General features: G+C 43.5%; 1 protein-coding gene across 1 annotated transcript in view; it reads right to left on the bottom strand.

Annotated features, from left to right (window-relative positions):
* LOC111647649 (titin-like) overlaps window positions 1-22,370 on the bottom strand; it is a 39,437-nt gene that overhangs the window by 16,816 nt on the left and 251 nt on the right. The window contains exons 2-29 of the mRNA XM_023397275.2: window positions 17,603-17,706; window positions 17,113-17,316; window positions 15,469-15,756; window positions 15,227-15,309; window positions 14,583-14,797; window positions 14,335-14,410; window positions 13,679-13,843; window positions 10,567-10,626; window positions 9,561-9,819; window positions 9,224-9,290; window positions 8,925-9,122; window positions 8,278-8,420; window positions 8,017-8,165; window positions 7,682-7,909; window positions 7,210-7,451; window positions 6,840-7,072; window positions 6,589-6,753; window positions 6,317-6,485; window positions 4,509-6,205; window positions 4,133-4,414; window positions 3,776-4,042; window positions 3,388-3,660; window positions 3,021-3,284; window positions 2,676-2,936; window positions 1,964-2,224; window positions 1,605-1,868; window positions 716-976; window positions 6-200 (exon numbers count right to left, since the gene is read on the bottom strand). Coding sequence (XP_023253043.1) covers window positions 6-200; window positions 716-976; window positions 1,605-1,868; window positions 1,964-2,224; window positions 2,676-2,936; window positions 3,021-3,284; window positions 3,388-3,660; window positions 3,776-4,042; window positions 4,133-4,414; window positions 4,509-6,205; window positions 6,317-6,485; window positions 6,589-6,753; window positions 6,840-7,072; window positions 7,210-7,451; window positions 7,682-7,909; window positions 8,017-8,165; window positions 8,278-8,420; window positions 8,925-9,122; window positions 9,224-9,290; window positions 9,561-9,819; window positions 10,567-10,626; window positions 13,679-13,843; window positions 14,335-14,410; window positions 14,583-14,797; window positions 15,227-15,309; window positions 15,469-15,756; window positions 17,113-17,316; window positions 17,603-17,693 — 7,060 coding nt within the window. The 5' untranslated portion in view covers window positions 17,694-17,706. The remainder of the gene's footprint in view (window positions 1-5; window positions 201-715; window positions 977-1,604; window positions 1,869-1,963; window positions 2,225-2,675; window positions 2,937-3,020; window positions 3,285-3,387; window positions 3,661-3,775; window positions 4,043-4,132; window positions 4,415-4,508; window positions 6,206-6,316; window positions 6,486-6,588; window positions 6,754-6,839; window positions 7,073-7,209; window positions 7,452-7,681; window positions 7,910-8,016; window positions 8,166-8,277; window positions 8,421-8,924; window positions 9,123-9,223; window positions 9,291-9,560; window positions 9,820-10,566; window positions 10,627-13,678; window positions 13,844-14,334; window positions 14,411-14,582; window positions 14,798-15,226; window positions 15,310-15,468; window positions 15,757-17,112; window positions 17,317-17,602; window positions 17,707-22,370) is intronic.

Genomic DNA, 22,370 nt, shown 5'->3' with positions numbered 1-22,370 from the left:
GTCGTCCCTGCTGGTGTTCATGATCTTCAGCTGGTGGAGTTTTCCTTGAACCACGATCCTGAACCTCTCGCTCATTTCAATCTCCACGCCATCCTTCAGCCAGGTGGACGGCACGTTGAAGTGAGAAACTTCACATTCAAACGTGGCCACCTGAGTCTCTGGGACCTCCACGCTCTTCATGGGTTTGGTGACTCGCAGAGCTGCAAGGGACAAAGATAGAATTCAAAGAAAGAATATTTAGTTAGAAATAACAACTTTTCACAAAATTGTAGTTTGTACAAATTGGAAAATATCTAGCAAATACAAATTACAAATAAAATTATATTTTATCGCAATTCTACTCTCTTACTTTTTAAATAATACACAAAATGCCTAAACACCTATGAATTGAAAAATCTGTTATGACTAATAAACATAAAATACAAACAGACTACAAATAATTAAAAGTATCATTTTAAAAATGTAACTATAAAAACTTTTTACTGAAAAAGTTACAAAAACAACATTACAAAAGGACAAATTATGTTATTTCATAACATCATGATTTATTTATTTATTTATTTTTGTGATTTAAGAACAAAAATTGGAATTTTAAACATTTTACTAAATTTATAATCATATCAAATTTAAAGATCCATTTATTCTTTTCATTTACTGTTTCATTGTAACCGTTCCATTATGTAGATGTAATAATTTGTATCAGAGTGTGACGTACCCTCCACAGTGAGCGTGGCGCTGCACTGCAGGTGTCCCACCACAGCCGTGTACTCTCCCGCGTTGCTGCTGTCGACGTTTTGCAGGATCAGCTTGTGAGCTTTCCTCTCCGACAGAATTTTACACTTTTCGCTTGACTTCAGCTCCACACCTTTAAACATCCACTTGACGGGGATATTGTCATGTGAAAGGCTCATCTCAAAGGAGGCGGTGCTGTCCAACAGTGATGTCACGTCCTTTATCTTCTTCACAATCTTGATTGCTGCAGAAACGAGTCGCAGATCAAAGTTATCAAAAGTTAAAATATTAAAATGTAAAACAGTAATTTGTTCCAAGATGACGACGTCTGATAGTCTCATTCTACTGTTTGATTATAGATTATAGGCCACTCCCCTGTGATCATGTTTTATCTATAATAACATATACTTTATTTACCATGTAGAGCAAGCTGAGGAAATCAGTTAAAGGTGTTGATGTGGGACTTTATACATTATCTGTAGAAAATTTACATTTTTGGGAAAGATTTCAATAAAAATTAGTTGTTACAAAATCACTTTGCATGTAATCATTTATTATTATCCACATATTTTTATTATTATTATTATAATTCATTATAGTTTTATTCATTACATCTATTTTTTTTTACAACCTTCACTGTTCTATAATAATATCTAAAGTGATTATGATTAGAAATTTGTATATTGATGATGAGTCAGACTTGCAACTGAGTTTGTGGTGAAAAAAAGACGCCATGCACGTGGGATAAGGACAGTTTAAAAGCTGATAATCAAAGACAAAAACATACGCATATAAAATAGGTAAAAATATAAAAAATTAACCTGCAGAGAAGTTTTTAAATAAATAAATTCTAGTACATCAGTGATACTCACTCTCTACGTTGAGTCTGGCATTGGCGGACAGTTTTCCCAGCTTGAAGGAATAAACTGACTCGTCCTGTGTGTTGCAGTCCTTCACCTTCAGGGTGTGGACCATGCCCTCGGAGGTGATCTCGTACTTGTCGCTGTTCTGCAGCTCCACTCCGTTCTTGATCCACTGGGATCCTTTCACGTCGGGGTGGGTGAGCTCCAGCGTGAACACCGCCTCCTGGGTTTCCGTCACAGTCTGGTTTCTGAGAGTTTTCTTGATCTTCACCGCTACAAGACAGGAACAAAGAACTCAGTGTGTACACAACAATAAATTTAGACAACATATGATATATAATGTGAAGTAGCAAGAAGCCGGCACTTACCCTCCACTCTGAGGTTGGCGGTTGTTTTGGAGTTGGCCACCTGGTAGGTGTACTCTCCGACGTCCTGCGGTCTGGTGATGACAATGATGAGGCGCCTGACGGCTCCCTTAACCTCACTCACCACGTTCTCATTGAAGTCCACGGGCTGACCTTCCTTAAGCCACTTACCCTCGGCGTCGGCGTTGGCAACTTGACACTCAAGCTCGGCTGTCTGAGACTCCGCCACCGTCACGTCCTGCAGGGGCCGTGTGATGGCTCCACCTGGTGGCAGCACAAGGACACACTTAGTTTTAAGATTCTCAGGCAACAGAGCATTTCCCCTTTAAGTTTCCAGAACGTTATGTTGTGGACTGTGTGCTTCACGTCTTGGTTTCCTGTTCCTGCCAGCTTTACCTGTGTTTTGATCAATTGCCTGTTAATCAGATTTTAAAATGCTGTCTGTGCTTCTCTGGTTTTGACCCCGCCTTCCTAACTATCCCATAACCCTTTGTTCCACTTGTTTAATAAATCATTGAACTCCATCGCTCTGCTTCTGGCATTTAGGTCCAACCCCCTTTGTTCGTGTTACCGTGCTTGGTTAGGACAGGACCGTATCTGTAAACATTATCTCACTAGCCCATATTGATGCAAATCATTGTGGATTGTGAAAATTAGTTCATTTGAACGTTGTTGGGCAGACACCTAAATAAGCTGTTAAAGAGTTCAGACGTACCGGAGACGGTGAGCGTGGCGCTGGATGTCTTTTCACCAGCGTGGAACATGTACTGGCCCTCCTCATCCTTCATGGTGTCAATGACAGTCAGGGAGTGAGCCTTGCCCTTAGACTCCATCTTGTGTTTGGGTCCAGGTTTGAGCTGCTGGTTCCTGAAGGTCCAGACCGGGTCAATACCAGGGTGAGAAACTTCCACATTAAAGGTGACGTTCTGGGACTCGGAGCACACTCTGTCCTCCATATGCTTCACAATGTGCACCTCTGTAACAACAGCAGCACGGTGAGAACATGAAACTGAAAGTGGAAGCTAAAAACAGGATGATTGGAAAATAAAATTGGTCTTACCTTCGACAGTCAGGTTGCAGCTGGTGTCAACCTTGCCGACTACCAGTTTGTAGTGCCCTCCGTCGGAGGCGTGGGTCCGGGTGAAGACCAGACGCTGCTTGGCTCCCTTTGCCACCATCTGGATTCGGTCACTGGGCAACAGCAGTTTGTCGTTGTGGTACCATTTGACCGAGCTGATGTCCTGAGCAGAGATCTTGGCCTCCAGAACAGCTTTGGTGCCCTCGATGGAGGACACGTCCTTCAGTGGCACCACAATGTCAATAGCTGTAAGGAAATACAATAAAATGATCATCAGAGATGTTCGAGGTGTTGTGGTGATGGTTACAGTTGGGTGTCACTTAGATCTGACACTGATTCTGACTCTTACTTTGAACATTGAGTTTGCCTGAGGTGGAAATGTCTTGGGCGGGAACCACGAAAGAGTAGGAAGCAGCATCTTCTCTGCTGACATTCTCCACCAGCAGCTTGTGAACCAGTTTGTCGATTACAATGTGGATGCGGTCCGAGGCGGAGATGGCCTGGCCGTTCTTCATCCAGGTTCCCTCAACGTTCTCCTGGGAGAACCTCACCTCCAGCTGAGCAATGTCACCCTCACAGACCGTGAGGTCGGTCAGGGGGTGCATCAGGGTTACCGGGCGCACTAAAGGTGGAGAAACCTCATTATGATCACATCACACTACAGTTACCACAATATGCAACAGCTACCTTCATGTTTCTGAGGCCCACAACTATGGTAACTCAGTAAAGATGCTTACATTTCATCTTCAGTGAGGCACTGGTCCTCAGGTCTCCACATACAAAGGTGTATTTCCCCTGGTCCTCTTTCCTGACATCTTTGACAGACAGGGTGTGTCTTCCTCGGCGGGAGGACATGATGTATTTACTGCTGGGAGAGAGCGCCTTGTCTCCAAAGAACCAGCTGCCTTCAGCGTCCTCACGAGACAGCTCAACCTCAAACTCTCCAGCGTAGGTCTCTGGTACCTCAATGTTCTCCAAGTGTTTGATGAGGTCCAGGGCAGCGCCTGGATACAGAACAATATCAAGTTATCCACTAATTCACCCAAAAAAGACCAAATAACAGCAGATGTGAAGATACTGGGTGTAAAGATAACCTTCTACGTGAAGCCTTGCGCTTGTCCTGATGCTCTCGTCATCTATGACCGCACAAGTGTATTCGGCGTCATCCCTCATTTCAATAATCAACACAGACAGGAAGTGGACCTTTCTGTCTGAGTGCATTCTGTATTTGTCTCCGGAAAAGATCTCCGTGTTGTTCTTGAGCCACTTGACTTTGACGAAAGGTTCATTCGTTTCACATTCAAAGGTCACCATTGTGTCCTTCTCACTGGCACTGGCATCCTCCAGGTTCTGGGTAAAGCTAACTGTCGCCTTGGCTGCAATGAGAAAATATGACGTGAGATTTCAAAATGAATCATGACAAAGACAATGAGAATGTCACTGGAGAAATCTGGTATAAAGTTACTGTACCTTGTACAAGCAGGAAGGCGTGGCTTGAGGCCTCTCCAGCAATATTGATGGCTTTAACCATGATGCTGGCAGAATCCTCTACTGTGACATCTCTGATCACCAGTTCACACACATGGTCCTCAGGCCAGTACCAGTAGATACGGTCTGACTTTTCCAACTGAATGCCATTCTTGAACCACTGGCACTCTGGTTCTGGTCTGCCCACGACTCTGAGTCGGAAACGGACTTCATCCATTGGAGCAACGGTCTTGCTAGCGATGCGCTCCAGGATCCTGGGTGCTTCCATGCTGGGGGAGAGCTGGACTCTCTCTGGCTTGATTGTGGGGATGGTGACTTTGCCCTGTTCCTCCAACCTCTTCCTCTCGGCCTCTTCTTTCTCTTTCATGCGATGAAGCAGCTCCTCCTTAGTCTTCTTCAGGAGATCTTCATAAGAGTCATCCCTCTTGCGAGACTTGAACTCCACAGCAGAGATGGACTCGTAGAAACCTTCCTCTGTCCTACGCTTGAACTTGCTCTTCAGCTCAGCAGACTCCTCTGAGGTTTTCTCGCGAACAACTCTTTGTGTCTTACGAAGCGTAACAACTTCCCTGTCCTGTGCGGCCTCGGCAGATCGGTCGACCTTCACAACATCAAATCCAACTCTGCCAGTCTCGTGTGCAGCCTCTGCGGCCTTCGCTTCCGGAGCACGACGCAGGACAGATCTGAAGTCCTCTTTCTGTTGGATCTCCAGCTTCACAGTGTGCTCAGTTGTGCCCAAGGGATTGTCTGCAACCACCCTGACCTCTCCTGCATCATAGGACTTGATGTCGACAATCTCTAAGTAGTAAATACCGTCATAACGAAGTCTGTATCTCTTGCTTTTGCGGATAAGTTGTCCGTTAAGGTACCAGTTAACCTTGGGTGCTGGATAACCAGTCACTCTGCAGCGGAATCGTGCAATGTCGCCCTCCAGCACTCTGGCTGGCTCGGGAAGCAGGACAATATCAGGTTTGGTCTTTTCAGATTCATCGTCAGTACTGACTCCTGCAGGTCCTCCTTCATGAGCCATGCGCTCAATCTCATCAATTCTGTGCGCTCCCTTCCTGCCTTCAGGAAGCTGTGATTCCTCAACAAGACCTTTCTCATCCTTGACGATCAGGGTGGCTGAGGTCTGGTCAACTCCAAACTTGTTTGAGGCTCTGCAGGTGATAACGCCACTGTCTCTAGCGTAAGCAACTTCATAGTCAAGGCTGCAGTAGCCAAATTCATTGACCATGCGCAACCTGTTAGCGGCTGCCAGGGGTTTGCCATCATGCAGCCACTCCACCACCATGGTGGGGTCACCAATAGGGGTCAGTCTGCACTCAAAATGAGCTGGACCGAAACGCTTCATCCGGATAGAGGTCAGCTTCTTCTTGAACAGCGGTTTCTGCTGCTTCTCTTTGTCGTAAAGGTCGCCCTCCTCCCACTGCTCTTGACCGTATCGCATGTGAAGGGGCTCCAGCTCCGGAGCTGCAATCTCTTTGGCCTTGTAGGTTCCTTTGGGAATAATGAGCTTCCTCTCAGCTTGAGGGGCAGTAAAGTCCACCTCAACGTTGACTCTGCAGCGAGTTGTGTCTCTACCAGCCTTGTTAATGGCTGTAGCTGTGTACCAGGCACTGTCTGAGCCAGCTGCTGAGGGAATCTGGAATTTGGCCTCTCCTTTAGTACCATCGATCCTGAAATACGTAACCATTCAAATATATTAACCGGAACATTTAATTCACTACTGTGCAGTTTTACATAGCTGTTTCAGAAAATAATTCATAGCTAAAATTTAGGATACATACTTGATGTGTGGGTGCTTCTGTGGTGTGATAATGTCACTGTTCTTCAGCCAGACAATATCAGGCAGGGGGTTTCCAATGGCTTTAACAGCCAGTTCAACCAGAGTTCCCTGCTTCACAGTGATGTTCCTCAGCTTGTCAGTGAACTGAGGGCGTGCTACGCTCTCCCGAGCTGTGGATGGTGAAATATGATAAAGAACAAGACAGGATTTAGTAACAGCTAAAGCTTAAAAAGTCATCTGGGTCAGTCTAATAAATCTGTGATGCAGACTTACCGTCAACAGTAAGATTTACAGAAATAGAGGTTCGTCCAGCTCTGTTCTGAGCCACGACTGTCCATTCTCCAGAGTCTTGCGGCATGGCCGGGACAATGATCAGGGACTGAATACCGTCCTCTTTAATCACTATCTTGTGGGTGTAGTCATTGACCACTTGTTGTCCTGGGCAAAGCATAAATGGTTTAACAAGCGGCAGAAGCAACAGATAAAGAGCGTTTCTGGAATATGTTGAACCTTGTTACTCTTACCATTGTGGAACCAGTATGTGTCGGGCATGGGTCTGCCAACAACCTTCAAGTCAAATCTGGCAGTTTGCCCCTCGGAGCATTTTATTGAGGAAGGCTTCATGACAAACACAGGTTTGTAGAGTCTTTCCAGCTGAGCCTCATCTGTCTCTTCGAGCCTACGGGCGGGAGAACGTCCAGGAGAACGGCTGGAAGAACGACCAGGTGAGCGGCTCAGAGAACGAGGAGATGTGGACCTGAGAAAGGCGCAGAGTCATCAGTCTAAAGGTGATGTGCTATAGGTAAAGCTTTAGGGTGTTTTCAGTTTAAAATGTGATTCATTGCTAATACAAAAATGTCAAACAATAACCACTTTTAAAACTTTGATGCTTACCTGATTCTCTGCATTGCCGGCTGTGGTGTGTATCTCTGAGGTGTTACAGCTCCGGACGGCTCCACGTACAGCTTCCCAGAGCTGACAGCATTTCCTTTCATGTTACTGGCAAAGGCGGTGTACACGCCTTCATCCTCTGGCAGCACCACAGGTACACGAAGGCTGGCTCGTCCATCCTGAAGAACCTCCATCTGGTAACGGCCACCAGCTCTGATGCGCTGGCCGTCTTTGTACCAAACAATCTGGCAGAAGACAGAAAATCATTTTACTCACCAATATAACTTCTCAGTATGAAGCACTAGAGAGTTTTTAAAACATCATTTCACAGTTGTTCAACCAGGCAAATACTAATCAAAAGCAGGAGCCGCAAAGGCTACAAACAAAACTATGACATTTGAAAAACTTTGGTTTGCTAATTTTATACTAGATTTTTACATTGAGATATTTTCCTGCATCATTTTAAACTAAATACCTTAGGCAGTGGATTTCCACCCATCTTGCAGTGGAAAGTAACGCCCATTCCGTCCATAATGCGGTAGTTTTTGACTGGTGTGTCAAAGGCCGGCTGCACTGCCTCCTCTTCTGCTGCAGTCACCATCAGCTCTCCGTCCTCTGTCACCAGCTCTCTGTAGGTAATCCTCATGATACGGAGCTCAATCTCCTGAATGATCCTCTCCTCAAAGGCTGAAATGAGGAATTCCTGCAAAAAAAGTTTTTAATGTTTAATAAGAAATATGAACTGGGATTACTGAGACTTCTTTATAATCTTGTTTATCACAGAACTACAGATCTTTACAAAGAATGTACCGTTTCTGAGACAAAGCTCATGGGGGTCGTCACCCTCTTCTGTTCCAGCTCGTATTGGCTCACAACCACAGAGGGCTCCTGGACCACTGTTGTTGTTACTTCAGTTTTATACGTCACGTCATGTTGCTTCATATAAGCTTCATATTCCTCTGTAAAAATAGATGCACAAACACTGTGAGCAAAGACAGAAGAGGCCTTTTGAAGTCAGGCGTTCAGATGGGATAAAAATCCCTGGATGGAGAAACAAAAGGATGCCAGTACCTTCCTCCAGCAGGCCAGCGGAGGCCGAGGCTTCCCCGTGAGGATTCTTGACGAAGATGGAGTATTCTCCAGCATCATCAGCAAACGTCATGGAGATCTCCAGTTTGCATTCTCCAGTCTCCTTCTTGTAGGCGACTTTGTATCTGATGGCAAAACACAAAACAATAGTTAAAGTTGTGGTCTGTAAACAAAGAGATCAGCAAACATCAAAGAGAGAAGCTGCATATCCCAACCTGAACTTTGATGTTGCTTTCTTGTTCAACTTTTTCTACGTGGGGAAGATTTGATTTGTCTCTCACCAATTAATAATAACTGCTTTATCCTATACAGCCACTCTGATATTTTAAAAACTAAAGTTGTGTTAACTAACATGCTGTCAAATTAATTAAGTTACAATAAACACTTATTACTGTGAATATAAGCTAGCACGAGATGAGGAGTCCATTAAATCAACTTAATAGATCATGTTAATCAACAAAGTTCACATGACCTGTTAAAATACATGAAAATGTTTAAATACTGAAGAAAAAATAAATGAGAAGGAAATATTTTTATTTATAAATGTACAATGCGTGAAGCTAACAATCTTGCTGGCTAACATTGTCTAACTAGCTAAGTTAGCTAACCACTTTTGGGGAGATTTGTACCTGTATCCAGTAGTGAGCGGCACACCGCTCTTCTTCCAGATGATGTGAGGTTTTGGGTTTCCTCCGACCTGGCATTCGAAGACGACACTTCCTCCCTCCACCAGCTTCTGAACAGTGGGTTTCTTGATGAAGAAGGGAGCAGCGGACTCTCCTGTAGTCACCTCTGCCACCATCTGTTCCTTTGTCTCTACAGCAACACTGAAGGAAACCAACAGCTCGGTCAAACACTACAACTGTGGAAACTTACAGGAAATAGTACAACAGCTGATTAGGACTGTTTAAAAAAGACTTTGACTCACGTTTTCTCTTGTGTGATTCCAATTTCAGTGACAGTCGTCTCCTCTCTGCTCTCGATTTCTTCTGACACTACAACAAAGGGTGAATTATAAAACTTATATTTTTCAAGTCACACTGACAGTTTTAAGTTTGATTTACTAACTTCCAGACATCCATCAATTTACTCCAAAAATCAAGTTAAAATTGTATTATAATAAGAGAATAAGCCTAAAACAAATTAACATTTTGTCAGAAGACAAAACTAGTCAGTAAGTCATGAGTTAAAGTGAGGTAAGAGAGACTTGTATTTACTTGGGTTACTACTCAACAGTCCTGTGTTCCTTATCTTACCACCATTACCTTTGACGAGCAGGTAGCTGGAGGTGCTGACGGTTCCCGCCTCACTGGTGGCGGTGCAGGTGAAGCGTCCGCTGTCTTCAGCGAACGCCTCGCGGATCACCAGCCTGGCAAATCCGTTCTCGTAGCTGATCTGGAAATCAATGGAGCTCTCGATCTTGTAGTCCTCTCTGAACCACATGATGACGGGAGCTGGGTGACCGCTGATCTGACACTCCAGGGTCACGGACTCGCCCTCCGTCACCGTCACGTTCTTCAGGCCCTGAACAGGAAACAGTGACACCTTCAGACTAAAGCTGTCGGTTTGTTCAAACTCGTGACTGAAGAACATGTTTCCTACATCAGGAGTAAAAATATGGGACAAGACAAAAACTAACAGAGGTGGAACAACTACTCAGATCTTTGACTTCAGTAAAAGTACAGAAGTATCACCAGTAAAATGTACTTCAAGTGTCAAAAGTAAAATTTCATCAGATTATTAATCCTGAGTCATTGATGCTTCAGCAGGATTTTACAGTAATATATTCTACAATCTCATCATGTCTTTTTATCTACAATCTTACAAAATCTTAATGCTAAAATCTGAAAAGTAACAAGCAAACTAAATATGTAAAATAAGTGTAGAGCAGTAAAAAGTAATTGTTGTTACTTTCCACCACAATTATTTTCATTATTATTTATAATTATATTATTAGTTTAATGTTTTAGTGAAATAGAAATAACCCTTCGTTAACACAAACTGCTGTTGAACCACATTTCATAACGATCCATCCAGTAGCTGTGGAGATATTTTACTAAAACCCAAAAACATCGAACTCTGGTGGCGCAGGAGGAAAAGTCAGAGGATGAACAGACTAGTCAGATTCATCCTCTGGGGAACACGACTGGAAGTCCATCCAGCAGCTGGTGAACAGTTCAGTCTGGATCAAAGTGATGGACCGACGCTGCCGTCACCAAAAAGACTTTTACAGTGTTTCTATTTTGAAGGAAGGAAACAGGAAGTACTTACAGCGATCAGAGTGGGAGGGACCACAGGCTCCTGGGCTCTCGTGGGCACAGCAGCTGCCTCCTGAGGAGAAACAACAGCAGGAGTCAAACACCATGACACACGTGAAACATCATGTGACACGGTCTGTGAGGATGGAGGGAGAAGCCAGTTAAAACAGATAAAACCCTGAGGAGAGAATGGAGGGATCAACAGGTGAAGACAGGAAGAGGAAGAACAGGGTTCTTCATGAGGCAGGTGAAGGGCAGCGTGTGATTGGCTGCGGTGAAGAGGGGGAATGCAGTTGACAGTCCACACGGGGGTTAAATTGGGGGAGGTGAAGTGTGTGTGGGGGGAGGGGCTGTCGGACCAACCTGAGGCTCCCAGTCCTCAAACTCCTCTTCACTCACTGCGTAAGCCCCGCCCTGCTGTAACTCAACCTGACTCTGATATCTGACGTCTTTGAACGGTGGGGGGAGGGGCTCCGGCGTCACCCGCACCTCCACCGCCGCCCTGCGAGATGGACTGGGAGACTTGACGGGCTTGATGACCTTTCTGCGGGCGGCGGGGGAGGACAGCTCTTTGTGCAGAGTGGCGATGGCAGAGCCGGCGATGGACACCTGACCGAGCCAACGAGAACAGTGTTAACAGACTGTCCACGACCAACGGGGGAGGGGTTAGTGAGAGCCGAGGAGAGTTGGAGTTAATGTTGAACTAGGCCATAAGTCCTAACACAAAATATGACGCCCACTCTACAAAGGTTACTGAGAGTTTAACTTTTCACTGATTTATTCATCTCAACAAGCTTCATTTATCTGAACATATCACAAATGTTAATTGAGTTTAATTTACAATAAATAATTACAACTTAAATCAAACTAACAACAATAGATTTAGCAGAGTTTAAGAACCTGCCTGTCGTCTCTCAGGACACCTGGAGGTTTGATTTACTGAAACTTCAACCCAATAACAACTGAATGTAAAGTTGATAAAAGTAGAAATTCCGGGATGAAACAGGGACATGTTGTTTCTGCTTCAGAGAGAAAAGCTGATGAAATATATTTTAGGATGGTCACTGTGAGCAGCACGTCAGAGTGAATCACACCACATCACAGCACAGTGGAGACTGCATGTTAAGATGTGTGTGTGTTAAAGATGAACATGGAGGTTTGTGGATGACGACGGCGGGCCTGTGGTTCCTCTCCTTACCTCGTGGCTCGCTTCATGTTTAGGGACAGAAACTTTAGAGACTGTGAAATGTGGGACTGAGGACGCGGAGACACCAGAGTCCACGTAGGAGGAGATTTCTGTTGTTCTCTGAATCTGGAGAACCAACAGAGTTTCATGGAGCGGTTAAGAAAGCTCAGATTCTGAGATTATTATTATCAGAAATCACATCATGGCTGATATGGACTGAGGAAACTCCCCCGACCTGGGAGACCTGGACTCTGTGCTGCTCTGAGGTCACGGCAACGGCAGCCGCTGCTGTAGCTGCGACAGTTTGTTTCTCTGCCGCCTGCTGCCTTATCGCCACCTCCACAGCCTCCTCCTCTTCAGCTCCACCGCCCTCTGCATGCACGGGCTGGCGGACGCGAGCCAGGTCGACGGCGGCCACCACTGTGGCCACCGCCCCGGCTCTTTTCCCTCCCTCAGCCTGGAGACACAACAAGCAGCACATAGATCTCAGCACATCCATGGCAACGTGACAGGAGGAGGAAACTCGACCAGAAGCCCCAAAGACCAAAGAATAAATACTCATACATTAAAGATACAAGAGAAGAAGAATATTCTGAATCGATGACATCATGCTTCATGCACCATTAGAGTGAAACATGCACTTTACTCTCATTAAGAGAAGAGAGAAGAGAAGATTGACTGAGCCTTGTGAAATTCATTAAAAACAGCAGATACAGAAAAGGTCAAGAGACGTTCAAGAAACACACCTTTCAACAACACCTTCATATTCACACTGAGTTTGTCTGATCTACAGTCTCATGATAGAACTGTGAAGCAACAAACTAAATATAAATAACAAACACAAGATTTTCAGTCACTGTGGTTGTTGGTCGACAAATAGCTCAGATGCTAACTGCTGCTAAAACCAGCTAAAAGTTTACGTCAAAATTTGGTGCAAATTTTAGTTGAATTAACAGAAAACCATTAAAGTAAAACCTGAGTGAAGCTCAGACGATGAAGCCATGATGGAGATCTGTCATATTTTTAAAAAAAAAATTTCATTTCTGTGTTTCCACCTGTTTGATCATCTCACTCAACGTGGCGTCCCACAGGGTTCGATTCTCGGTCCCTTTTAATTTAGTTTCTATATGCTACCACTGACTTACACATACTGCCACCATTATTACCCCAATGAAACACAGTTGTACGTCTCATTTAATCCACCTATCAATTTTAATAACTTATTACTTCAGAGTTCAGGCTGGAGTGTAAAACATCTGGTTTGATTTTAAACTCTTCATCAGGAATTTAAAGAAACCTGAAACAAGAACTCTGTGCTTTCCTGTAGAAACTGTCGATTTCCAGGTCTGGACAATCTCTGTACCTCAGAATATGATCTGATGACATCTAAATATGTAATGATTTAGTCTTGAGTGGGGTAAAGCTGTCCTGGGGGGGGGGGGGGGGGGGTCAGAGGGTAGTTAAAGTGAAAAGGTTGATCCTCTGGGGAGCAGGAATGTGCTCTGATGAAGTGACAAACACTCCAGTGAACGAGGAAGAAAGAGTGAAAAAAGATGAAGTGACGTCTGAGGTGGCAGGTGGAGGGGTGATGGAAGCAGACGTGGGGGGGTGGGGGTGGAGGGGGGCGTCTACCTGTTCTCCAGACACTGCGGCCTCAGACGGCCCCCGGCTACGAGCCTGATCCACGGCTGCAACCACAGTAGCCACCGCCACGCTTTTATCGTCCGGGGAAACATACTCGTCCTGACGCATCCACATCGACAAAAACACATGATCACATGATCACATGAACACGTGATCACGTGATCACACCACAGAGCTGAGAGACGTTTCACTGGTAGTTCAATCACTCTACAGCACATCACATACTCATCAAGTTACACATTCTCATCAGGTTCTCATCATGTTCTAGCTACAAACAGCTGAATTCCGTCCTCACCTCTCTGGTGGCGGTGACCTGCTGCTCCCAGTGTTTCTCCATATGCACCTGGGCAGCGCTGCTGACACTGGTCATGCTGGTCATACTGGTCATACTGGTGTAGCCGGCTTCAGCCACGTAGTCTCCCTGTTTCCATGGCGGCAGGACTTCAGCTGCAGCTGATACCTGCGAGAGGAAGCAGAGTTTAACTGAGCTGAGATCATGAGCTGGTTCATCAGGATGAACTGAGCTGCTGCAGCTGATTCAGTTGCCAGAGGAAGACAATTTAAAAGAGCTCCAGTCAAACCTGGAAAGATGTCATTTATGTTTATTGCATGTATTAATCTGAGGAACATCAGTCAGATCTTCAGAGGGAGTCTCACACATTTATCACACTTTTCCAGCTCAACAAGCATAAAAACTTTTTGCAGTCAACAGGAGACTTTTACTGTGAAAAACCAAAAACCAAACCATGACGTTCTCTGTGTGTGATGTGGAAATTCTGATTCACTTGAAACTGGGGCAAATTTCGTTGCATATGAAGCACAAAGGGATGAAGACCAATAAAAAATTATCTGTCCATGTGTCTTCTCTGTCTCTGACCACCTGCAGTCTTTGCTCTGACTTCCTGGTTTGGTGATGAGTGAATCCATGTGTCTGGATGTGAGTGTTCTCACCTGTTTCCTGGTCATCACAGGAGACTTGACCGGTCTGATGGGGGAGACGGACAGTCGGGTGGAGGGAGAAACAGGTCTGCAGACAACAGGATGCAGATTATAATACAGCAAAACAACACACAGCTAACGTCACACTCCCTCTGATCATTCCTGTCAGCTTCACATCTGCTCTCTGTTATATTTTGTTTTCGATGACAGTTGTTACAGATCAATATGACGCGTCAGGGATTCAGCGGCAGCGGTCATACCTGATAGGTGTGGGTGTTGGCCCCTTCACGTGTCTGACAGGTGAAGGTGACTGCTGGCGCCCTCCGGACATCTTGGAAACAAAGGAGGGCGGGGACTTGGAGGTCGGCTTTGGGGGAACCCGCGGGGGGGTTTTGTGAGCCAAATGCTGAGTCATCATTCCTCCTTCTACGTGCATCTCCATCATGGTGGAGGCCTGGAAACTCGCCTCCATTTTCTGAGGGGAGGGTCACATATTGAGTGATTTAAACATCTCCAAACGTTTTAATGAATCCTTAAAATGTAAAATCTTAAATTTAAAAAGTTCAATTCTAACACACAAACACCACCAGAGCTCCAGACTGTAGTTCATTACAATCTGTGAGATTCACAGACGCTTTAGTTAAAATCCAAAACTGCCAACTAGCAACAAGTTAAAGATCCGGAGAATCTCTGAGTCAGAGTCATTGTTTTGTTTCAGACTCAGCTCTTCATCTGTTCTCATGTCGTCATGTGACGGACCTTTGGAGGGAAGATCTAAAGATGAATAATCCAATTATTGTTTTTCTCTGCGACATCAGGTGACGTTACAGAAAAAATAGTTTTATTATGAATTTGATTATTTTGTTTGGGAAAAGATTTATTTTTTATCCAGTTTCAGTCTCACCCTCTGCACTCTGGTCTGGGAAGTCGCCATCTGGGATGTGGACACAATAGTCTTGGTTTTCTTAGTGGGCACAGCTTCCTCACCTGCAGCAGAGACACCTCAAGGTTTAGGCTGAAGGTTTATTTTAAAACACAAAATGCTCATGGTCCATTCAGAACTCTTCATTAAATCTGTTAATATCTGTTAATGTCATTTAAATGTACATGTTTCAAGATAACGACTGGATGTGAAAGTGTTGTTACCCTGAACCAGCAGTTCTGCGGTGGAGGTGGCCCGTCCACTGCTGTTGGTAGCGGTCACAGAATAAGTCCCAGAATCCTCTGGGAAGGCCTCAGCGATCAGCAGACTGTACAGGTCTCCGTCCTGGAGAATCCTGAAGTCGGCCGAGCTCTGGATCTCGGCTCCCTCTCTGTAGAACTTGACCACAGGTTCGGGGATACCTGTAACTCGGACGTCCAGCCTCACCTGGCTGCCCTGTCTCACTGTGGAGCTCTGCAGTCTCTGTAGGAAGTTTGGAGGCGCCGTCTCCGCTGCAGACAGAGAATATGTCTCGTTAGGCCTGAGTTAATGAGGACATGTTTTTTTTTTTAAGTATATTTTTTTGGGGCTTTTGTGCCTTTATTGACAGCACAGTAGAGAGACAGGAGATGGGGAGGCAGAGAGAGGGGGAATGACATGCAGTAAAGGGCCGTCCGATGCGGGAGAAAAAAGTCGAACTGACTTAGAAGAGGAAGATTTCTTTTATTTTGAATTTCGAGGATAAAGTTGAAATGTTGAAGTCAATCCCCCCCCCGTCATTTTCTTTGCCTGTCAGTCGCGCCGTCATCCTCCCAAGTGTCAATACAACCATTGACAGCAACACCGTGCAGCTTCAGCTCATCGAACAAGTCGATGTGCCGTAGCGCGTGACCTTTGTTGCCGTAATGCCTGATTCTCAGACGCCGAGCCCGCCTGAGCTCCACGCCTTCAGGATCAAACAACATGATCGGTTGTCTTATTGTGAATTCTGAATCACATCGTAAAACATTATCGTATTATTGGGGACACAAGTCAATGTAGAGAACAATGTGTGATTAGACATATCTGCATTTAAAATATTTATTTTAACATTCATGATGCTGGTGGGAGAAAATACAGGAAAACTAAACAAACAAGGAGTGAATGACGTAAATATGAACATGTAAGAATATGCGAGAAGATGAACTTTGACCCCTGAACTCTCATTTCACACATTCAAGCTGTTTTATTATCATCTAGTTGACATGAGATCCTCACTGGTTCAGCTTCAAGTCGTTAATCGCTTCATAAACTCCACAGTCCTCTTAAGGAAAGTTATGCTGCTGCAGCAGCTGCAGCTGGATACAGTGACACACACCAGAGACCACACACACACACACACACACACACACACACACACACACATATATAGACTTGGTCTCTTTGTGGTAAATTTTAGAACAGTCAGTCCCGACCAAGGAATCTGATTGGACGAGAGTCATTCCATGTGGTGATGTACAGAACAGCAGCACTGGGACTTTAACTCCATGTATCATTCCTCTTCACAGCTGTTCTATCAACCATTAATCAGCGTCACATTAACATCATTACCGATCTCAGATTGTAACAAACAAAGATGAAAATATTTCAGAAATATCTTTTGAATGAAACGATGTCGTCAGGAGAGGGTGAAGGAAGAAGGTGGATCCTTCAGAAACACCAAAGGGAACGTGTAGAGAAATTGATATCTCGTGTGATATTGCTTCAGTCTCTTTGTGGTTGACTGACAGTCACTTCAACAAAGGTTCTGACCCGGAGCTGCTGACCCACAGGTCTGTGCCTGGTGAATTCACCTGTTACCAAGAGTTTCAGTCTACCTGCGGCCTCACCTGTAACAAGGAGTTCGGCGGTGCTTGTGGCTTGTCCAGCGCCGTTGGTGGCTCTGACAGAAAATCTTCCGCTGTGTGCGGCGGTCACAGCGGGGATCCTCAGAACAGCGCGGCCGTCGCTGAACGAGATCTGAACGCCGGGCAGAGCGGCGGCGGAAAGAACCTGGCCATCACGGAACCAGCTCACCTCAGGAACTGGAGAACCTGCAGAGGAGAACCAGAGAGACCAATGATCCTTACTGACTGATGAGATGCTCTGACATTTACCAGTCCAGTCCACAGGTCCAGGACGTTTAGCCTAGCTTAGCACAAAGACTGGAAGCAGAGGGAAACTGTTAGCCTAGCATCATCTAAAAGACTTTGTTTACTCTTTAGCTTCTTTGCTAATCCTAGCTTTAGCAATGATAACATTCACTCTTAATCTTACAGTGTACAGCAACTTTATTTTGTAAATCTTGCGTACAGGACGTCAGTCAGAAAGTTTTCTTACCACTAACTTGAGCCTCGAACGTCGCAGCACTACCCTCAAGTGCTACGACGCTCTGCAGCGGCTGTGTGAACGTTGGCGCCTGTGTTGTCATGTTGGTTGGCACCCTGCAGAGACGACAGAGACAAACACACACATTATATCTTCAACCACTCACGCTAGTTAATCATCTGTCCTGAACCTTAACTAATGAGCATTGTCTAAAACTAATGAGACATTAGCCACAGAAGAAATGCTAATGTTAGCGAATTAGCCATAAACACAAACTGCACTGTAAAGTAGTTGTAAACAGATCTGAGGACGTTCAGTGTTTGTTCCAACGTCTCCTATGAAGACACACATTTTACTGTATTGTCATCAGAGAACTGAAGACGTCAAGAAACTCTAAGAGACAAAATCCAGATCCTCCTCTGAGTCTAAAATAAACAAAATGCTCCTTTAAAAAGTCCAGATTTCTCTAAAAACCTTCATGTGTTTTCTCTCTGACACTGGACCTGCTGACAGCCAGACTCTGGCTGTGATAAAGCAGCAGCAGCAGCAGCAGCAGCTCAGGTCCTGGGTCTGACCCCCCTCAGGGTCTATTTTTAGGAGCTGTGTCCCTGGAGGGGGTCCAGGCTCCGCGGGGTCTGGCTGATAAACCACCAGCTGATCCACTGCAGAGCTCATAGCAGATTAAAACACCTGTTTAACTCTGGGGAACTGGTCTCAGGTTTCAGTCCCAGTCTAGTTTAGGTCTTAAAGATGATTGAAACGATAATTGATCCCATTAAAACATCATGTACAATAAGTACTCATTAAAAAAAACTTTTGATTAAAGGACACAAACGAATTGGATTTGTTCCTAATTCACCTCAAATGTTCCTTTTTGATGGATTTGGTTTCATCTTATTAACCACCAGGTTCAATCTGAGTGTTTGTGTCATCATTTCAGAATAAAATGCAGCAGGTTTCCTCTGGTGAAGCGCCCTTGAGCAACACTTCGCTCAGGTCTGGTTTGATAGTTGACAGAAGAGACAGACAGGAAATGTGGGGTGAATCAAACCAGTGACGCTGCAGGTACATGTGGAACTGTAACCTTACATTTAGACACTAAACCAGTTGTAAGTGCTCTGGTTATTTTCCCAGTGAACTGATTCATCAAAAACAGCTTCGTCCCATTATCAACATATCAGAAAAGTAGGATTTCACTCAGTAGAGCACAGTCCTCCGCCAAACTCACAATCCTACAGGTGTGTGAGATCCAGGTTATAATCTGTAAACTCACACATCTCAACCAACACCAGGAATTTCTCTGATTTCACATCAAGATTCAAACATTATTGACAAACACGTCCAAAAATTGTCTCTGTCGCAATGTTAAGGAAAGTGAAAAAATCCTGGATCCGCCACTTTAACCGGATCAGCACCAAAATGTAATGGGTTCATCGCTGGCCCCTCCCCCATCCCTCCACTAAGTTTCAGGAAAATTGGTTCAGTACTTCCTGAATAATCCAACAACTGACTAAACCACCAGAGACCAGGGAGAACACAACGTCCTCGTGGAGGTTAAAGGAACAAGCTAGTGGATATTTAAGAGGTTTTTTTTGGCATTTTGTGCTTTTAAAATAATATTTAACAATTAGTGTCAACTGACTGATAATTGATCCAGGGACGAATCCTTTCAGCCCTATTTCAAGGTTTCACACACAATGATCAGGTTTAATCAAAAACATCATGAAACGTCATTAAAAATCTCAACTTCTCTGTAGCTGCTTTAAACTGAATGAAACTTGTTCCAGGAAAAGGACGTGACTGAAGTAAAACCCTCTCAGAGGACGTGAAGAACGGGAACCTCTGATAGAATTAGATGGTCGTTGAGTTTTTACAGAGCAAAACATTTAAAACTCAATTTAGTAAAAATATTCAAATGTATGTTAATTATTTTACATTTGTCCCTGTGATTGGCCCTGCTTGTCCCTGGTGTCTCTGTGCTGGCAGCAGGTCCTCCTGGTCCACGTCCAGGTCCTGGTCCTGGTCTGCTGACAGACAGACGGGACCAGCTGTGAGTGACCAGGACCTGAACCAGGACCTGAACCAGGACCTGAACGCCCTGCAGCAACAACTCTGACAAAAATCACATTTTACAGCAGATATTTATTTTTTCATGGTTTTTATTGAAACTAGTGTTTAAAGTTTATTATCCGACTGTTTTTATGGAGAAGAAATAATAAAGTAGTTTTAAGTTCTCACTCTTTCATTCTCTCTAAAGTTTAGATTCTTAGTATTAACTTAAATATTAACATAATTAGTCTAATAATCAATTAGTCAATCATCAGGAACTGCTTTGGGAACTTTTTCATAATTAATTGTTTAATCATTTTAAAGCAGAAATTCTTGTTTCTTCAACTTCTACAATATAAACTTCATATATTTGAATTTTGTTATTTAAAATTATTTAAAGGTTAAAATTGAGAGATTCTTGACATGTTTAAATGTTTTGTTTTTTACTTTCATTTACAAAAATTATTAATATGTTAATTTACTCATTAATTAACAACATATATCAGGTGAATCCCTGAATTTGCTTTTGAATTTTGAAAATTTCTTTTCAAACTAAAATACACTCCATTAAATCATATAATTTATTTAAAAAACATGAACCAAACCTCATTAAACTTAATTCATCATTAATAAATTTGTCAAATAATTCAAATGAATGAGTAAATTAAGAGGAAAGTCTCGTTCACCTGAAAATCTGCTTAATTAATGATGTAAATTAAGACCAGGTTGTTTTTAAGAGGTTTTCAAATTCAGTCTCTTGGATTCACATTCAGGTGTTTGTTGTTTATATGAGGTTTTAATGGATTTTAACATGTTGAACATTTAAACATTGTTTTTAAAGTTTGAAAGATTTTCAGTTTTCTAACTAACAAAGGGAATCTGATCCTTCACTTCACTTCACTTCACTTCACTTCACTTCACTTCACTAGCCCTTCTCTAGTTTTCTCTGTAGAACTTTAAAACCTTTGGACTGAAGGAACCGGATCACAGTGAGAACTCACTTCATGTTCTTCAGACACTTTTTCAAACTTAAAAGAAAAACGCGCTGAGGGTTTTTCAGACTGTGGAGAAATGACCTGAGCAGGAGTTAAATCAGGTTTCGGTGGATCCCTGAACCCGACGCGGAGCAGATCTGGTTTCAGCTAAATTAATCTGATGACTCAACCGCATGTTAACGAAGTGACTGGGTGAAACTCAACAGTCGTGTCGAGTTATTCAGAGGTGAATCTGAGATGAAGCCGATGTTTCTCACAGGGTCAACGGTTCTGAAAGTGACTGTGTTAAGAACAGTTATTTAGATTTATTTAGATTTTCTGCTCCAGAGAGAAACACTGACTCACTTAAATCAACAACGTACGATCAGTTCGTTTAATATAATGAACTGTTGCAGTTTAAAGTTTCAAAAAAGGCTGCTTAATACTTTTACTAAAGTTAAGTATCTGAATCTTTATTCTGTTATCAAACCAATCCAGAATAAAACATAAAAAATGCCACTTTATTTTTATTTCTTATCTATCTGTATTTATCCATTTTTTATGTCTTATTTTATTTTTCCATCAGCAATACAAAATATTTCATGTAACAAAATTTGATTTGTGTTGTTTGTTTTGTATTTTATCTTAGGAACAGATTAAAACTGAATTTCTCCACTTGCTTTTAATTTAATTAGTCATGTTTTTCCCTTTTTAAAATTCTGTGTAAATACCACCCCCCCACCCCCTTTCTCTCTCCATGTGCTTGACCACTAGACGTTTTTTTTAATAAAAATCAGACACAGTTCATTTATAAAATGTTGATAATAACTAAACCTCACTCGGCTCAAACTGGTAAATCAGAGTCAACATGAACATTATTCACAGTGTCTCACAGGACTCATTGCTGGAGACTCATCACACGTTTTAAATTTAGTTTGCTCTTATTTCCACACAGACATTTAGGAAGGATCCATGAATACAAAAACATGAAGCAGCATATACATACATATATATATATATATATATATATATCCATATGAAGAATCTGTGTATGTATATATATATATATATATATATATATACACACACACATATACACAGTGTATATATGCTCTCCTCACACAGATTCTTCATCTGGAAACAGAACAGCAATGTGGGAACAAGAAAAGGTTCCTCCTTCAAAATAAAGTAAATGCCACAGAATCAAACTGCTGAGACATCATATGGATTTTAAACTTTGTTGAAAAGTGCTGCAGATCACAGAGAGCCCCCCCCCCAGCCTACACTCTCATTTTTTAAATCTTGATGACAGACCAGCAGCTGTTCTCTCTCCTCCACAATAAAAGCCTCCCTGCTCTCACTCAGACACTTCCTCCCCACAGAGCTGTAATGTAACAAGGGGGGGGGGGGGGGGGTTATCCAAGACAGGACACCAAACACTAAAAATAACAGCCCCAGCCCCCTCCCCTCCACCACACCTTCATTTGATTGACAGCCACCATGTGGCACATAGCTGGAGGAGCAACTGATAGCCCTGCTGCTGATTCCCTTAAAAAGCCATCAGCCCCCAGCTGACAGTCCACTGTGATGCTATCAGGGTCTATTCTGGGACGTCCCATTATAACCTTCAACATGGAAAAGCAGCAGAAAGCCTCCAATATGTCAGAGTCACTTTCTGAAAAGTGAAGAAAAGTGAATGTAGTCTGGAGGGAGAGGCGGAGTCAGGTCTGAGTGTTAGAAGACAAAGGTCTGGGTGT

This window comes from Seriola lalandi, unplaced genomic scaffold, assembly GCF_002814215.2.
Source record: "Seriola lalandi dorsalis isolate HSWRI2012SDOR001 ecotype SW California unplaced genomic scaffold, Sedor1 jcf7180002055007, whole genome shotgun sequence".
NCBI lineage: Eukaryota > Metazoa > Chordata > Actinopteri > Carangiformes > Carangidae > Seriola > Seriola lalandi.
The sequence above is the reverse complement of the archived record's forward strand: the minus strand, read 5'-3'. Positions and strand labels throughout refer to the sequence as shown.